At 42.0% G+C, this 17644-nt stretch overlaps 1 protein-coding gene across 1 annotated transcript in view; it reads left to right on the plus strand.

The window, feature by feature from the left end:
• The window catches only part of EZR (ezrin), a 75011-nt gene extending 63102 nt beyond the window's left edge, over positions 1 to 11909 (plus strand). Inside the window, 7 exon segments of the mRNA XM_078155057.1 lie at positions 3786 to 3949; positions 5285 to 5415; positions 7112 to 7158; positions 7160 to 7273; positions 7735 to 7827; positions 9780 to 10031; positions 11323 to 11909. Coding sequence (XP_078011183.1) covers positions 3786 to 3949; positions 5285 to 5415; positions 7112 to 7158; positions 7160 to 7273; positions 7735 to 7827; positions 9780 to 10031; positions 11323 to 11487 — 966 coding nt within the window. The 3' untranslated portion in view covers positions 11488 to 11909.
• The last annotated feature ends 5735 nt before the right edge of the window (positions 11910 to 17644 follow it).

Consider the following 17644-nt stretch of genomic DNA (forward strand, 5'->3'; position numbering starts at 1 on the left):
TAACCCGCTCAGGAAAGAGAACACAGTGCTATTGTCCAATTACTTGTCCCTTACTGTCAGCACAGCATAATTTAAAATCAGCATGTCTTGTGACATAGTTTGTGAAGGTATATTTTTCTTTATTGAAAATCCTTCCTGCTGTTTGTGAACTCCTGCCTCTTCCACTGTTAGTAACAACACAGTTATTTAAAATTAAAGCAGTATTTAATACCAGGACTTCAGCTCCACAGGAGCAGTCCACATTAATTTACAGCATCCCTCTGAGTGAGGTTAGTTGTAGGTATTATTGGTGATAGAAACTGAGGCAAAGCAAAGCTGGGAAAGTCTAGGGCTGTCCATTTTATGGAGCGAGCCCTGGATCTGTAGTCAGCAAAGGAGAGTTTGACAGTATGAGTTTACAGTGCTTGCTGTGTGACCATGGGCAAGTTATTCAAGCCTTTCTGGGTCTCATTTTATTTATCTGCACATTAAGGGGAGAGGAGGCTAAGCAGCCAAAGTTCTTGCCAGCATCAAATCCTGTGATTCTTTTTAGAAGGGCTTTTTGTATATTCTCATACAGCTCCGTAGATTCATAGGTTTAGAGCCGGAAGCAACTTTAGAGCTTGTATAGACCAACCGTCTCAGTTTACAAATAAAGATTGACTTGATGGTTCTTCATCTAACGGGTGGCAGAACTGGGCATTTTTTTATTCAATTGTATTTTTATTTTCAGTTCCAAATTCTCCCTCCACTCTCAATCCCCATCTATTGAAGGCAAGAAATGCAATACTTATTATACATATGAAGTCATGCAAAACATATTTCCACATTACCCATTTTCTAGGGGGAGAAAAAAAAACAAGAAAAAGAAAGAGGAAAAAAAATATGCTTCTGTCACCACTCTTAATCTATCAGTTCTCTACCTGGAGGTAGATAGCATTTTTTGTCATCATAAGTTGTTTAGAATTATGTCATAGTCTCATTGATTAGACTTACTAAGTGTTTCACAATTGATTATCTTTACATTATTATTGTTACTGTGTAAAGTGCAAAACTGGGAATTTGAACCCAGGCTCTTCAGTTCTGCTTCTGGTTCTCTATGTGAACTGTATTCCTTAGGGTTTCCTTTCCTCCTTCCTTCTTTCCTTTTCTTTCTAATTTCCTTCCTTTCTTTTTTCTTCCTTCCTTTTCTTCCATCTTTCCTTTTCTTTCTTCCTTCCTTTCTTTTCTTTCTCCTCTTGCCATAAGACTATTTCGGATTTGGAGTATATTTTATAATAATGAACTTTCAGGCCAAGTCATTTGTACTACCTATTACTGTTGCCTGGGTGATTTTTCCCCCCTCTGCTGCCTTTTTACGTCAAGATGAGGCAGTATGGAGATAGACCGTCTCCTTTAAAAGCTTTTTAATGGTGGGCAGTGGGAACTAAGGCTTTCCAGTTTAGCCTTTCATGTCAAAGATATAAAAACAGAATCTCAGAGACGAAGATTGTGCATGCCACATTAAGATTCCTTATCTTGACTGGCTTGTGCAGGGTCCAGTAAGTTTCCGTGTCTGCTTACAAATGAGCTGTTGTCCTGTAGCCATAGAAAGTTGCAACAGATTTCCCTCCCACCCCCACCCCAGTCATGCTTTGGCTAATGACCAAGCATTTCCTTATTAAAAGTCAGCTGCTTAGCACAGCTCCTCAGCTTACTAATATGTTGAACCACCTGGAGTGACCAGGTGAGGAGTACTACCTGGAGTGGCTAAGTCCTTTTGACAAGATTGGGGGTTTCCTTCCTCTGTGTAAATGATCCATCCTCTTTCTAGACAGTTTGTTAAAGAGGCTTCTGACTATGGCAGATCTAAGATGCCCCCAGGAGAGATGGAATTTTTCTGTTTAAAAAAAAAAATCAGAAAAGGTCATTATCCCTCTGGCTTCAGAGTTTGAGTAGTAGTGCCTGAAAAGTGCTAACCAGTTAACAACTTTTGACCCTTTGTTCCAAAATGGAAAAACTTTTAATTAAATTCTAGAGGCACCCTGTTCCCAGCTTGGCTCTGACACAGCAGTGAACTTTGAAACCTGTGGTTACCTTTACAAGGGTACATCCAGATTGCTGCCACATTTTTTGGATCTCTGAGACCAAGATACTTGTAACAAAAACAGAAAAGAGCCTATGGCTACACTCATTGGCATGAGGGTAACCTGGGAGAATAACCCAGACATTTCTTAGTGGCTTAGGGCCAAGCTATTTTTGAGAATGTTTCTCTTCCAGTCTCCTTTTTCCTTCTTAGGTGATTGTCTTTAGGCTGCTAGATTCACTTTCCATGGATTTTCCTATCTGGAATTTCTTTAAGTGAATTTAGGAAAGCATGTCCCAAGTCTCTGGACAGAGTGTAAGAAAAGCAGGTTGGATAGTTTTTGCCTCCAGAGGTTTCCATGACGGCCATGCTTTTAGAAATCTAAAAAAGGTGACTACAAGTAAGAAGGCTCAAAAAATGTGATTGCTCAGCTCTTTTGCTTCAGGGCATCAACCGGTTATCTGAAAGGCAGTGCGCTAAGTTTCTGCCCTTTTGCTTTTTTTTTGCCTGCCCCCTCTCCCTTGGGACCCTGAACAATATTGCACAGCTAAATTGATCCCCTGATTGCTCCAGGGGACTGGCTGCTGTAGAGGTGCAACCTGGGGTCTTAGAAGACTTCTAGTTAATAAAAAAATCTCATTTCAGTCCCTAGTTCTGGTTCGTTGACTGTTTTTTCTTTTTTAAGACTAGGTAGTTCTTTGCATATTCTCAGTAGTCACAGTTAGGACCCATTTGTGGTACATGATTATGAAGCCATAATACAATCTTATTGTGTAATAAAAGGTAGGTGGGTAATAAAAATACCTGTTTTCCTCCCAACTTCTCAGACACCAACTCAGGAAACCTGATGATTTAATCCAAGTATTTGAAACCCCAAAGGGAGATTTCCCCCAGAAAGATCAGAGTAGGATTCTGGGATTGATGTTGTAGTAACATCTAGAACCAACCCCTTGTTACCAGCACTTAGAACTTTTCATACACACACACACACACAACACACACACACACACACACACACACACACGTATCTAGATTCCCATACAACTGGTGGCTTCTCTATGTTTCTGATGTTGCCAGTAATGTCTCAGTCTAATGGTTATTTGTATAGCGTCTGTCTTTTCTATCTCATAAGTATCTTGTGTTGCCTCAGATGGTGTTTGGGTGGGGGGCCCCTCTAGTTGTAAGGAGAAGTAGGAAAGGAGCTGGACTGAAGCATTTTTACCTTAATATGGTTGTTTCTGTTACTAAAATATTAGTCGCTGTTCTCTACTTCTTCCTTTCAGCCGAATTGAGCCCTAAGATAGAATTGAAGGTTGGAAAATGAGTGCTTTCAGAAGTCTCAGCCTTAACTAGAGTACAAGAATTTCTTTCTGGCTCTTGAAATTCTGATTAAAGTGTCCCTTTCCTGCAAAAGAAAAAAAAAGTTTCATATAAACACTTATTTGTTGAGTGAGCATCTGTTGCAGGTAGAACATGTTATAAGAGTCCCTTGTCCTCAGGAAGCCTTCAGTCTAATGGAGGACATTTCCCTCTGTGAGCTCATGGAAGAGGCCCAGTAGGAAATTCCATTTCTTTCTCCATCTGTTGCTTTTGAGTTGGTGCCATTTTCCTCCCTTGGACAAGCAGAAGTCATCCTCTTGTACCCACACCCCTTTCAGCCTTAGGTTTTAAGAGACACCTGTGATTTGGAAGTTGGCAAAGTGATTGAGGATCACAAAAGACATTCTGTTTTGTCTTGCAGGACTTTGTATTTTATGCCCCTCGCCTCCGAATTAATAAACGGATCCTTCAGCTTTGCATGGGGAACCATGAGCTGTACATGCGCCGTAGGAAGCCAGATACCATTGAGGTACAGCAGATGAAGGCCCAAGCCCGGGAGGAGAAGCACCAGAAACAACTGGAGAGGTGAGCCAAGAGGAGAAGGGAGGTCAGGACCGAGGAGAGCAGTGCAGCACACTTTGTGCACAGAGATAGAGTAAGATCTATGAGTAGTCCTGGCGAATGGAACTAGAGACATCCTAACATGAGTTGTGGGATCATGGATTTAAAACTCGGAGGGTGTCTCAAATCCAGCCCCCTCCTTTGACAGATAAGGAGACTGAGGCCCAGAGAGTCTGTGACTTGCTCAAGGTCACACAGGCGGCAAGGGGAGAAGAGTCCTCCAGCTACAAGTCTCCTACTCTTTCTACAGTAGCACACTGCCTTCCTAGAGAAGGCTGTTCATCGACATGACATACTGGGCACCAAACCAGCTTCATCCTAACGCTCCCTGACCTCCCCCCACATCACCTTTTGGCTCCCTTTTGTGTTCTGTCTTCCTCCATTATAATGTAAGCTCCTTGAGGGCAGGGGCTATTCTTTCTGCTTGTATTTGCATCCCCTGTGCTTAGCATTGTGCCCCAGTCCATAGTAAGTAAGCATTTAATAAATGCTTCTTGCCAAACATGCAGAGCACAGGCAGGCCTGCTTACTGAACACGAGGAGTCACTGCCACTAAGTAGCTGTGTGGTCTGGGCAGTACCTTAGACTTTGGTTTCCTTGTGGGTAAAATGAGCTGGTCGGTCTTTTCCAGCTCTGATTTTCTCTCATTGCTCTAATGTTGGGATGTTCATGTCTCTGGGACTGGAAACCCATTGGCAGTCACCACGGTCCAAAAGAACCACATGTCTACCATGTGTCCTGTGGCATCTACTATAATTTAATGTTCTAATCTAAAGGTGTAAGACTTGAGAGCCAGAGTCCCCCAACTGCCTTCCCTGGAAGCTGGATGTCCAAAGATAGAAGATGAGAAGATGCAGAAAGATCTAAGGATCATTTTAATTACAGTCCATGGTGAGGGCGGGCTTTATTGGTGAGCTTGGTTTTGAAATGAGTATGTTAGGGGCAGCTAGGTGGCACAGTGGATAGAGCTCCAGCCTTGGAGTCAGGAAGACCTGAGTTCAAATGTGGTCTCAGACACACAACACATGACACTTACTAGCTGTGTGACCCTGGGCAAGTCACTTAACCCCAATTGCCTAGCAAAAAATAAAAATAATTAAAAAATTGAAATGAGTATGTTCTTCCACGCTTGAGGGGGAAAAACATGAAGGGCTAAAAAAGAGAATTCTCCCATAGGCTTGAGAAGAATCAAAAAGCGTATGGTTTCCACAGTTTTTCAAGTGTCCATGGTTTTATGGTTTTCCTTCTGAAGTTTGAAGCTTTCTCTTTCCCTCTTCCACTTCTTCCTCTTGCCAACAGGCAGCAGTTGGAAACCGAAAAGAAGAGAAGAGAGACTGTCGAAAGAGAGAAGGAGCAGATGTTGCGAGAGAAGGAGGAGCTGATGCTGAGGCTTCAGGACTATGAACAGAAGACCAAGAAAGCAGAAAAGGGTAAGGATGGTATATGTACAGTTGAGCTGTCCTCGGTTGTGAGGGGCAGAGCAGTGGAGAGAGAGACAGGAGGAGGAAAGAGAGACAGAGAACAAAAAAGACAGAGAGACAGAAATGGAGAGAGAAAAGGGGGGAGAAAGATAAAGACAGAGACAGAAATAGAGAGAAAGATAGACAGAAATGAGGCGGGAGAAAGATAAAGACAGGGAGAGACAGGTGGAGGAGGAACAGAGACAGAAAAGAGGAGAGGGGAAAGAGAGATAAAGACAGAAAGATGGAAACAGGAAGAGGGAAAGAAAGAAAAACAGAGGGGGAGAGAAGAAAGACAGAGAAAGAGGGAGGGGGAGAGAGACGACATCCTGTATATATCTTGTTTTTGGTTACGTTATTAGCTTCATTAGGGCAAGAACTGTTTCTGCCTTGCTTTGTGTCCCCAGAGCTTGGCTCAGCACCTAGCCCTTAGTGGACCTGTTGTCGACTCAAAAGAGGCATCGTGCTATGAACTTGGGTCTTAGGTTCAAAAGACCTGAGCCGGAGCCAGCTGTCAGTATAGGAAAAGTCGCTTAACTTTTGAACCTTGGTTTTTTCCTATTGTGAAATGGGATAATTATACTTAACACTGCCACACAGAAAAGATTCCAGCTATGATTTTAGTCCTTTCTCACCAGGCTGCTGAACTCTGCTGAATACAACACCACACACTGAATACACAGGCAGAGAATTCCTCATTAAACCTCATTAGTCATGTCTGAAGATGGGGTGTTATTTTCTAAGAATAGGTGTTCTCCCCTCTTTAAAAAAAACCACATTAAATAAAAATCTTTTATAAATCCCAGATAAGTTTTGATGTAATTGTTTACATTATAGAAAGATTCTTTGCTATGCAAAGAATTTTACTATAGGATTTATTGTGCATTTGGGTGTTTTGTCAAAAATTTGGTTCACGCTTTTGTATGGCAAGGTACATATGCATAATCACACACATATATAGTTATATGTACAGGAGACATATATATGTATTTTTAAAAAGCTATTGGATACATATACATATATATATACACACACACACACACACACACAAATACACATATAGTTATGTATTCAGCATTTGTGTGTATGTGTGTACACATACATGTATATATACACTCCTAGCTGTTTCAAAATACACACCATACACCCCTAGCTATTTTAAAATACACACACACACACTCTATTACCTTAAATGGCTACCAAACTAGTTACAGACACTGACCTCATACTTTTGTATGTGGGCTAGGAAGTATACCTGACCAATAGATTGAAGTGTGGGAAAGACCTTAGAGGCTATCAGGTCTGGTGCTCTCATTTTACAGATGAGGAAACTGAGGCCCAGATATGAAACACCCTATCCCCACGGCTACTAAGTGTCAGAGTTGGGATTCAAACCTAGGTCTTCTGACTCCAAATGTAGCCCTTTGTCTATGGTCTCATGCAATTTTCTTGGGTGATTTTTTTTTGGCTTTCTTTTGTTTAGTTTTGTTTTTAAAGCCTTTCAATTGGTGTAAAATGTTTTTCTTGGAGAAATCAGTTAATGATAGCTGATGGCCCAGGAAAGGGAGGCTGAAGGGTCACCACTCTGCCAACTTTGGCTACTTAGGATTGTGGGGCGGGTTGCTTGTTTGATTTTGTTCATTTATTTATTTATTTAATTTTGTAGAGCTCTCTGATCAGATCCAGAAAGCCATTCAGCTGGAAGAGGAGAGAAAAAAGAGCCCAGGAGGAGGCTGAGCGCCTTGAGGCCGACCGTATGGCCGCTCTCCGAGCCAAGGAGGAGCTGGAGAGGCAAGCTGTGGACCAGATAAAGAGCCAGGAGCAGCTGGTAGGAATTACCTGAGTTTCAAGATGCTGAATTATAAAGGGGCTGCCACTTAGGATGAAAAAAAGTGACACCTGCCTCATAAGCATTTTTATGTAGTGTTTGTAACGTGATCCACTTTGAAATAAAGAGTAAGTGGGGGGGGGCGGAGAATACATCAGGGAAAGTGTCTCATCTTTGTAGAATAGGGTGGGGAGCCTGAGAGCATCCCTGGTATAGGGCAATCAGAGGAAAGTGGAAAAGTGTTGGACCGGGAAACACCATCTTGAAGAGATGCCCCTAGGGTATCTGAATCACCTCTGTTAGCCAAAGGGAGGAGGGAGGGAGGGTGGGTGGAAGATTTTGGTTACAATAGACACCATTCACCAAAATATGCAATCCTGGTTCAGAATTTCCAGAGGACTCTGTGCTTTCCATAGTATAATTTTATAATTCCAAGTATAATTTTAGTCCTTTCTCACCAGGCTGCTGAACTTGCCGAGTACACAGCCAAGATTGCTCTACTGGAAGAGGCCAGGAGGCGTAAAGAGGATGAGGTTGAAGAATGGCAGATCAGGGTAAGGGGGGAGGGGGTTCCTTTCTTCCTCATTGTTCTGGCTGCCCACAGCTCTCACTAGCAAGGTGAGGCAGTTCATGGGGGTGTTTAAAGCCTCTTCTATGTCATGTGTCTGGTGTTTGGATGGAGAACGGGGTCTGAGCAGAACGGGCATGTTCCCATTCAAATGGTCTGGGACATTTCACAACCTCAGATATTACTGTATTACCTAAGCATAAATCCTTTCTGGAATGTGAGTGACTAAATTGACTAGATTAGCAAAAGAATAAGGAACTTATTATTTGGTTTCCACCTACTTACCTTTGGGTTCTGCCAAGTCCCTTTTTAAGGTCTTACATGCTTTGCACTATTCAACTATGATCAAAACTGATTTTGACAAGGAATTTAACTTTGAATCCAGCTTTTCTCTTCTCAGGGGCACCTGACATAGTCTGCCTTCTTTCTCATATAGTGGAATCATAGCATTCCAGAGAGACCTCTGAGGCACATTTAATTCCATCCTGGAGCTGGTGTGTGTTCCCTCCCCCCCCAATAGTAATCCTAACGAATGGTATCCAGCTTCTGAATGAAGACCTCCAGAGATGAGGAGCACCCCCACCCCACCCCTAGCCTCCCAAGGCAGCCTGTTCTTCTTTTGGACAGCTCTAATTGTTAGGAAATTAATGATCAAGGAAATTGGAGTGATTCCTAAATTCATATTTTCTCTCTCTCCATCTATCTATCTATCTATCAATCTATCTATCTATCTATCTATCTCTGTCTATCTCTCCCTGTCCCTCTCTCCCTCTTTCTCTTTCCCTCTCTCTCTCTCTCTCTCTCTCTCTCTCTCTCTCTCTCTCTCTCTCTCTCTCTCTGTGTCTCTCTGTCTTCGTCTCTCTTTCTCTCTCTCTCTCTCTCTCTCTCTCTCTCTCTCTCTCTCTCTCTCTGTCTTCGTCTCTCTTTCTCTCTCTCTCTCTCTCTCTCTCTCTCTCCCCCTATCTTTTTCTCTGTTTCAAGTACTTCATTTATGGAAGTGCTCTCATGGAAGGCAGGCATCTGATATTCCAAATCTAAGCCTTCCCCCACCAAAGCAGATATTTTGAGAACTCTCTTCCCCTCACATCTATACCATCTAGTACCCTCTCTTCGAACACCACCCTTCATTTTGTTCCACAGCCTTTCATCCTTTATTCCCCTAGCTGGTTTCTCAGTTTATTGTAATGTAGTAAATATTTATTAAATATGTCCTTTGTTCAGAGCATTATGATAGGCGCAGTGGATAGGAGTGGGGTGTTAAGTAACATACAGTTCTTGGGCCTCATGGAGTTTCTGGTCTAGTAGAGGATTTTGACATCTATGTGAACAATTATGGTTAGTAAGTCCATCAGAACAGTACAGATAAGGACTTTGTAGGGTCCAAGGGAAAGGAGAGGAAGTCATGACAGCATAGGATGGTGAGGTTATGCTTTCCCTGTATCTTCTCAACTTTTGACCCTAAAAACACAGTGGTCAGCATCAGAAGCAGTATATATGCTGGTCCAGAGTAGCTTTATTTCCGTCATCTTAGCAAAATCCTTCATCTCAATTAACTACATCCATAGGATGGAGATGGCTGGTCACCATGCAAATAATTAAGGGTCCTAGGCCTAAGGAAAAAAATGGTGTCTTTGATAAGTAATATTTTAAATTAGCAGTTGTAACATTACTCTAAATGCCAAGAAAGCCATCACTGCTCTGATGCTAGAAGCAAAAGGAGAAAACCCATTTTTGGTAAGCCTGAGATAACTCCTGGCTCTTTCTTAGAGGAAAAACAAAAGACTGTGTGTGGTTTGTGTGTTGAAATCTCATTCTCTTAGCAAGGCTCTCTGGGTTCTTAAAGGAAGAGCTCTCTAGGGAAAACAGGCCCAAACCACAAGGACCCTGTTCAAGGGAGGGGGGAAAAGTCTTCCCATCTTTGTTAATTTCTTTTTAAAGGCCAGGGAAGCCCAAGATGATCTTGTCAAGACCAAGGAAGAACTTCACCAGGTGATGACCGCCCCTCCCCCACCCCCACCACCCGTGTACGAACCCATGAGTTACCACGTGCGCGAGAACTTGCAGGACGAAGGGACCGAGTACAGCGGCTACAGCGCCGAGTTCTCCAGCGAAGGCATCATGGATGACCGAAATGAAGAGAAGCGCATCACTGAGGCCGAGAAGAACGAGCGTGTGCAGAGACAGCTTCAGGTCAGAGCAGAGGTGTGGGTGGAGGCTGGGAGCACTAGGAGGAGGGCAGCTGTGTGCTCATCTTCCGTGTGTTACTGTTTGAAAATGGAAAGAATTTGTTTTGTTGGTGTCCCCACATATACCTTTTTTTTTTCTTAAAAAATATCTCAGTTGCATTCATAGGATAGGGATGGCTGCCCACCATGGAAATTATGGGGGCCTAGGGGAAAAAATGGAGTCTAGATGAGTAATATTTTAAATTGGCAAAAACGCCGAACCATATTCCAGGTTCTCTGACTGAGAGAAAATAGTGTATTTCCAAATATATTTTCCCCCTCCACCATTCAGTTAATGATTCCTTGTAACAGATTTAAAAGAAGGTAGAGTGAAAATAAAAATTTTGATTTCTTTTAAAAAAAGAAGCAGGGAGGGGAAACTTAAAAAAAAAAAAGTAAAACTATTTTTAAATAATAGAGGGGGGAAAAAAGAAAAGGAGGGGGAAACAATTCCCCAAAACCAATATGGCCCGCATCTGACGCCATGTGCAATAGTTCCACGCTCTGTGATGTGGTGAAGGTCCTTCTGTTCTCTGAATCTCTAACACATGTGATTTCTTTTGAGCCAGTGGAGATAATAAGCAGAGCAGCAGTGACCTACTCCTATTTTAGCAGTGACTTCTCTGCTTTCCTTGTTTTTTCTCCATCTCTGAGAGAGCCTGAGCTTTCTAAAAGCTTATCTAGGTGGCTCAAAAGTCAGCCACGATGTTTGGGCCTTTTAGAGACGCATCATTGGCACCATACCTGGGGGTCAGGAAGACGTTGGTTTAGATACTGGTTCAGATGCTGCCTCAGATCCAGCTACATGGCCCCGGGCAAGCCCCTTAACATCAGTTTCCTCATCATTAAGATGAGGATAATAATCCCTGTAGAGGGCAGGTAGGTGGTGCCATAGTGCATAGAGTGCCAGGCTCAGAGTCAGGAAGACTTCCTCTTCATGACTTCAAATCTGGCCTCAGACACTTACTAGCTGTGTGCCTCTGGGCAAGTCATTTAAGCTTGTTTGCCTCAGTTTCCTCATCTGTAAAATGAGCGGGAGAAGGAAAAGGCAAAGCACTCCAGTATCTTTGTCAAGAGAACCCCAGATGGGGTCACAAAGAGTTGGACACAACTCAGTTCTATGTAGCTGCGAGCTACGTAAACTGTAGCTCATTTGCATGAATCAGATGAGATGTTTTGCTGACCTCAAAGCACCACGTGGTGGTCATTAAATTCCCTATGTGCCATTTGCCTAACCCTGTTCCTTTACATTTCAGACATTGACCAACGAGCTGTCCCAGGCCAGGGATGAGAACAAGAGAACCCACAATGACATTATCCACAATGAGAACATGAGACAGGGACGGGACAAGTACAAGACTCTAAGGCAGATCCGACAGGGCAACACGAAGCAGAGAATCGATGAGTTTGAAGCCATGTAAAGGGCGCTGTGCAGCCGAGCGGGCAGGACCATGGGAAAAGGCAGATTGGAACACATGGACTTTCCTGAGGGGGTCACTGTAGGACAAACTACAGATGAATATTTTTAGTATTTTATAAATCTAGAAACTCCCTACCATATTGCAGGTTCTCCAATGGAGAGAGAACCATTATTCAGCGGGGGTCTCCTGGGGGCTGGGAGGTGGCAGGGAGGGAGGGGTGCCTAGAGAATTTCTCGTTTGTTTCTTAGTGCCAAACAGGCCTGCGGCAGGATTGATTTGAGTCAGAATAAGCACCTATAAAGCCTGATAAATTGATACGTAGCACTTCATGCTGGCATCAAGATTGAGTGTAATGAAAGACTAGACATGGTGCCATACCTTGATTCTCTCTCTCCCTCTCCTCTCTCTCTCTCTCTCTCTGTCTCTGTCTCTCTCTCTCTCTCTCTCTCTCTCTCTCTCTCTTCTCTCTCCTCTCTTCTCTCCTCCTCCTCCTCCTCCTCCTCCTCCTCCTCCTCCTCCTCCTCCTCCTCCTCCTCCTCCTTCTTCTTCTTCTTCTTCTTCTTCTTCTTCTTCTTCTTCTTCTTCTTCAAAGAAATTAGTCTAAGAAGTGCCTGATTCACTTTTCATTCTATGCAAGATCCATCCATGTTTCTAAAGTGCTAATTTTGAAAGATTGGTCTTTAAAAAAAAAAGAACCTCTTCCTCCCCCATTCCCTAAGATGGTCTGTTTTTCCCCCTTCAGGTAACTCAGTTGAGTTAAAAAACATTCCTGCAGTGATCACTCAGAAGGGACAATATAGGAACACCCTGATACCTTATTTTGCATGACAGTTAGGTTTACTTTGAATTTCTATACACCTAATGTGTTATACTCTGGCTTAATTAATGATCAGCTATAGAGTGTAGTATTTATATATAAATATAAGTGGTAATAAATATGGGTTGTAACATTAGTTTAAAAAAGGGAAAGTTTTGTTCTGTATATTTTGTTACCTTTTACAGAATAATAAAGGAATTAAATATGAAAAAAAACCCACTTAGACAAGGTACTTAATCTGATGTACTGTGATGGCAGTCAGGAGATTGATTACTCAATGTAATCACATTTGTAAAATGATTTTTTTTTATTTGTGCTCTTCTTGCATGTGATTCAAGTATATATACATATATATAAACACTTCACTTTTTTTCTAACAGAGCTTCTAATTTTTTAAAAGACAATGTTGATTAATAACAATTCAGACTCCAACCATGAAGGGACTGTTTAATCCTGTGTGTCACCTTTGTATTCTGACAAGGAAATGTTGCTATGAGCGACTTCCCTTCCCTCTGTCCCATCTCTGGAAAGCCATCGGCGTGTCAGCGGTGGTACACTGTCCGCCCTGCTTCCTCACCGACTTCCTCCTCGAGCTTTGTCTTTTTTAAGTTAAGACATAATATGCAGATGTCTTCTGCACGACTTACACGCAAAATAAAAGATCTGCAAGGTGATGCATAGCATTTGATGTTTGATTGCATGTTGGGGGGTGGGGGAGTCCCTTTTCTTGACTTGAGTGTAGTTTTCATAAAATACAAGTGATGTGTTAGGCATTGGATTGAGCTGGGTTGGGATGGACGCACATTACAGAATTTCAGAGGTGGAAGGGACCTCAGTATCTCATCACATCCATGCCCACAAAAGACTTTCCTTCTGCAACACATGCAGCAAAAGATTATCTGACCCTTGCCTGAAGACCTCCAGTGATGGGGAACCCACTGCTTCCTGAGGTAGCCCATTTCACATTTGTCTAGCTCGGGGGTGGGGAACCTGCAGCCTTGAGGACACATGGGACCCTCTAGGTCCTTAAGTTCAGCCCTTTGACTGAATCCAAACTTCACATAACAAATTCCCTTATAAAAGGATTTGTTCCGTAAAACTGGGAATTGGTTGAAAGGCCACAACTAAGAATCAAGAAGGCCAAATGTGGCCTTGAGGCCTCAGGTTCCCCACCCTAGTCTAGCTCTTAATTATAGCTGGGTCTCAATTAGTGGAAATAATGAATCCTCCTGATGTAATCATATATATTTGAATTTGCACTATTTGAAATTGTGATTATAATTAGAGAACAGCTACGTGGTACAAGTGGATAGAGTGCTTGGGGTGGAGTCAGGAAGACCTGAGTTCAAGTGCAGCATCAGACAATTACTGTGATTGTGGACAAGTCACCCTCTGTTTGCCTCAGTTTCCTTATCTGTAAAGTGAGGATAATAATAGCACTTGCTTCCCAAGGTTGTGAAGATCAAATGAGATAATTATAAAGTGCTTGCCACATAGTGAGGACTATATAAAAGGTTGATTACTAATTTGTTTAAAACATGTAATTGGGTCTATCCTAATGGAAGTCTGTAGTACAAATTCAAAAGATGTGGCAGGAACCTAGCTGTAGTGCATTTCTGGACAGTGTATGTTCTTAGCATTGCGTGAATCTGAAAGTAAAAAAAGTGGCTCATCAGTGCTCAATTGTGTTTGGGGATAAAGAGTAAGAAAAATTGCCTCTACTGAGAACCTTCCGTGGCCTTGTAGATTAAATATTCAGAAAATTTTCTTCCCTTTTAATGTTCATAATAAAGTTAACCTTGGGCTTCTGTCATTTTACATATTTGGACATACTGCTAGTGGCATCACAAAATGTTTACTGGGCACTTAACTGGTATTGAACCGCTTCCCAGTGGGCCTGTTATCAGTGCAGTGTAAGCTTATTGCCTGTGAGAAGAGACCAGTGACTTGAGATTTCTTTATATGACAGCATTCTTTTCACTTATCAACAATGACCCTTCAGCTTAAGTTAAATATATAAAAAAAAAGATTATGAAAGTTTGTTCTTCCCATGCAACAGGAGATGGTGATTTTTCCCATTTAGACTCAGGAAAGTAAACATGTTGAGAGGCCATGGATACCAACTAGGGTTTCGGGCACCCCCAACCTTTAGGTTCTTGCAAAAATGCAGCCCCTGGTACTTAAAAAAAATTGTCTTTTCCGAATGGTGCTTTAGTTTGATGTCATTTTTGTCCATAAATTGCACCAGTCTTAAAGAACTTTTGGACATAAATTTTGGATCATGAGGATGAGATGTAAGCCACCAGCTGCCGGTTCTTCAATTTGGACAAAAACAAGTTGGTGTTGGCTGAATGAGGGAAGAAAGGTTTAATCTTACTTACCTGTTAGCCTTTCTCCAATGAATGCTTCTTGACTGTTACAAAGTTAGATAGCTGAGGAGTAGCATGGTATTGTGCATAGAGAGCTAGCCTTACAGTCAAAAAAGATACGGGTTCAAGTCTCTAACCCTGTCACATGCTGGCTGTGTGACCCTGGGCATGCCACCTATTTGCAAAATGATGGGGAATGGGCCCATTGATCTTTGTGATCCCTTCTAGCTATAAATCTGCAATCCTGTAACTTTGCTTCTCTGTGCCTCAGTTTCCTTGTCTGTAAAATGAGAGAGTTAGACTTAGGTTCCTCGTTCCCTGTGATCCCTCCAGCATCAGCAGATATACATTAGTTCAGGGAGTTTCTTCACTGTTATTTGTGTGCCAGTAAAATAGGTCTGGTCCAGAAAGAAAAAGTTTCAATGAAGCATGCGTACATGTACTACATACATACATTAGGGAACAGGAGGAACTCCTAAGCTCAGTATTGACTCTCTGGAGTAATTAGCCATCCCTTCTCTGTAAAAGAACTGCAAGATTTGTGGGACTCATTACAACAAGGTTGGTGTAAAAAAGGAGAGGAACAAGAAGGTCAGTGCATCAATTGATGCTTCGTGAAGTAGGAGAGGAGGGGGAAAAGGCAGAGGGGAAAACCTGAGGCTGCATGTAAATTGAGACCATTTGCTTTTTAACAGGAGGACACACTTCTTCTCCAAAAATAGATTATAATTTTCACTTGATTGTGTTTATCTAGGATATCTCAGTTCCCCTTGTAAAATCATTTCTGGATTGCCTTTCATTTGGGTTGAGACAAAGGGTGGATTTTTTCCTTTTCCTTTTTTTAATTAAGAAAGTAATCCTTTAATAGTCAGCCCCTAAAACAAAAAGCAAATACTGTAGGTCATGATTAGATCAGGGTTTGTTCCTTTTTTAGATTAGATTTTTTTTCTTTAGAAGATTTAAGTAATTTAAATTGTTTAAATACTTTACTGTATTATTCCTTAGTAATAGGGATTAAGCTTTGCAATAACGATTTTTAGGTACCCTAGAAACAAGTATTGAAGAAGTTTGATTTTTCATCATCATCATCATCATCATCATCATTGTTATTAATAGTGACATCTATAAGGTTTGCAAAGTGCTTTATATTTTATGTTATCTAATTTGATCGAAAGCCCTGTGAAGTATCATTATCCTCATTTCACAGATGAGAAAATTGAAGCTCGGAGAAGTTGAAAGATTTTTTTTAAATGTAGTTATTGACAGTAACAAAGGGTGGACAGATGCTTAAGTTGTATGAAGTATTAATATTTTATCCTTTTGAAAAGATTCATTTACACTGAGCCTGACCTCACTCAGCAAGTGATCATCTAAGTCAGAACTTGGTTTATCCCAGACAGTTCATTCATTGCTTCAGCTAAGAAGTGGGTCACACCATTGAGAACAAAGGAGTGTCTGCCCATTGAGTGCAGACTTTCTTCTTCACGACTGTGTATTTCGGTTTTAGCTTTTTGGGGGCTTGTAGGATGAGACAACTACCCCCATTCCCACCTCCACCCACAGCAAGGAAACTCTGAGGGTGTCAGGGAAACGGTCAGACCCTAACTACTAAGATACAACAGGGTACTGAGCAGCCTCCCCGCCCTCGTCCTGTGTGTAGGGAGTTGTTCCTTATTGCAAAACAGGAAACATTTAAATATATTGCTAAGTCCATTACCAAAGAGGTTGTCAAGCCATGGAAATCCTACAGGACCTGTGTTCAGCAAGGGACTATAATGTGATTGTTATTGGACCTACTGTCTTAATCTAGAGATTTATCCTTAGAGACAAATTCTCTTTCATGGGATCTTAGAGATCCATTTGGCTCTCTGGATACATGCTTTAGTCTCATTCCTTCAGAGCTGTTCATTACCCTCCCACGAGGTGCCCTGCTGGAGCAGAGCTAACCAGGGAGATCTTACCGTTGAGATCTGACAATTCAGCATTTATGGTTGATGTTTTTACTTCAGCTTTGGAGATAATCAACCTTGCCCAGGACAGAATGCCAAGTGTTGTTAATTTTACTGTCAAGGCAAGGCTGGGAGGGGAGGGAGGGGATGCCTGGGAAAAGTACTGGGCTACACTTATTAAAATAATCAATCAGCAAGCATTTATGAAATAGTTGCCATGTGTCAGGCACCAAGGATAAAATACAAAGAATGAACCAATCCCTGCTCTCAAAGAGTTTACATGCTAATAGGGGATAGCATATGTTAAATGCATACAAAATAAATATGAAGACAAATTAAGCTAGTGTGGGACAGAAGACACTAGTAGTTTTGAGACTAAACATGGTGTGTTGTGTGAAGAACAGAGAGCAGGCTGAAATGCATTCCTTCCTCACTGAAACTCTCCCTCTTCCTTCAAAATGTTGCTTAGCCACCACTTTCCTGAGCCCCCTAGTGTCCTCTGTCCTAGGGAAAATAATGATAATGAGGCTAGAAATCCAGGTTGGTGCTAGGTTGTGAAGGGCTTTAAAAAGCTAAATGGAGTTTATATGTGATCCCAGAGGGAATAAGGAGTCATTGGAGTTTACTGAGTGAGTAAGTGGTCAGGCTGGGCACTCATCCACTCTAAGCCCCTGCTAACCACAAACTGAGGCAAAAGCCTAAAGTATGCTCATACAAGGCCATTCCCTCACCTCCCTCCTCAAAGCAAAGAGGGAGGCTTCCATTTCCATTGCATTTCTGTGAATTCTGCATAGTCATTGCCTTCATTTACTTCATGCACATTGATACACAAACTTTGAGAAAACACAGTAACTTGCCATGATGAACACTCATGGCAATGCTAAATACTAGTTGCTGACCTCTATGACATGAGGGGTCACCTGTCTTCCAGGCCCAGGAGGAAGGCCTAATTGACCAAAAGCATTTGAACCTCTGTGACAGCACCTGTAAGAGAAGAACATTGGAGTCCTAAAACTAAAGGG

Source organism: Phascolarctos cinereus, unplaced genomic scaffold, assembly GCF_003287225.1.
Source record: "Phascolarctos cinereus isolate Bilbo 61053 unplaced genomic scaffold, phaCin_HiC Scaffold_5;HRSCAF=322, whole genome shotgun sequence".
Taxonomy (NCBI): domain Eukaryota; kingdom Metazoa; phylum Chordata; class Mammalia; order Diprotodontia; family Phascolarctidae; genus Phascolarctos; species Phascolarctos cinereus.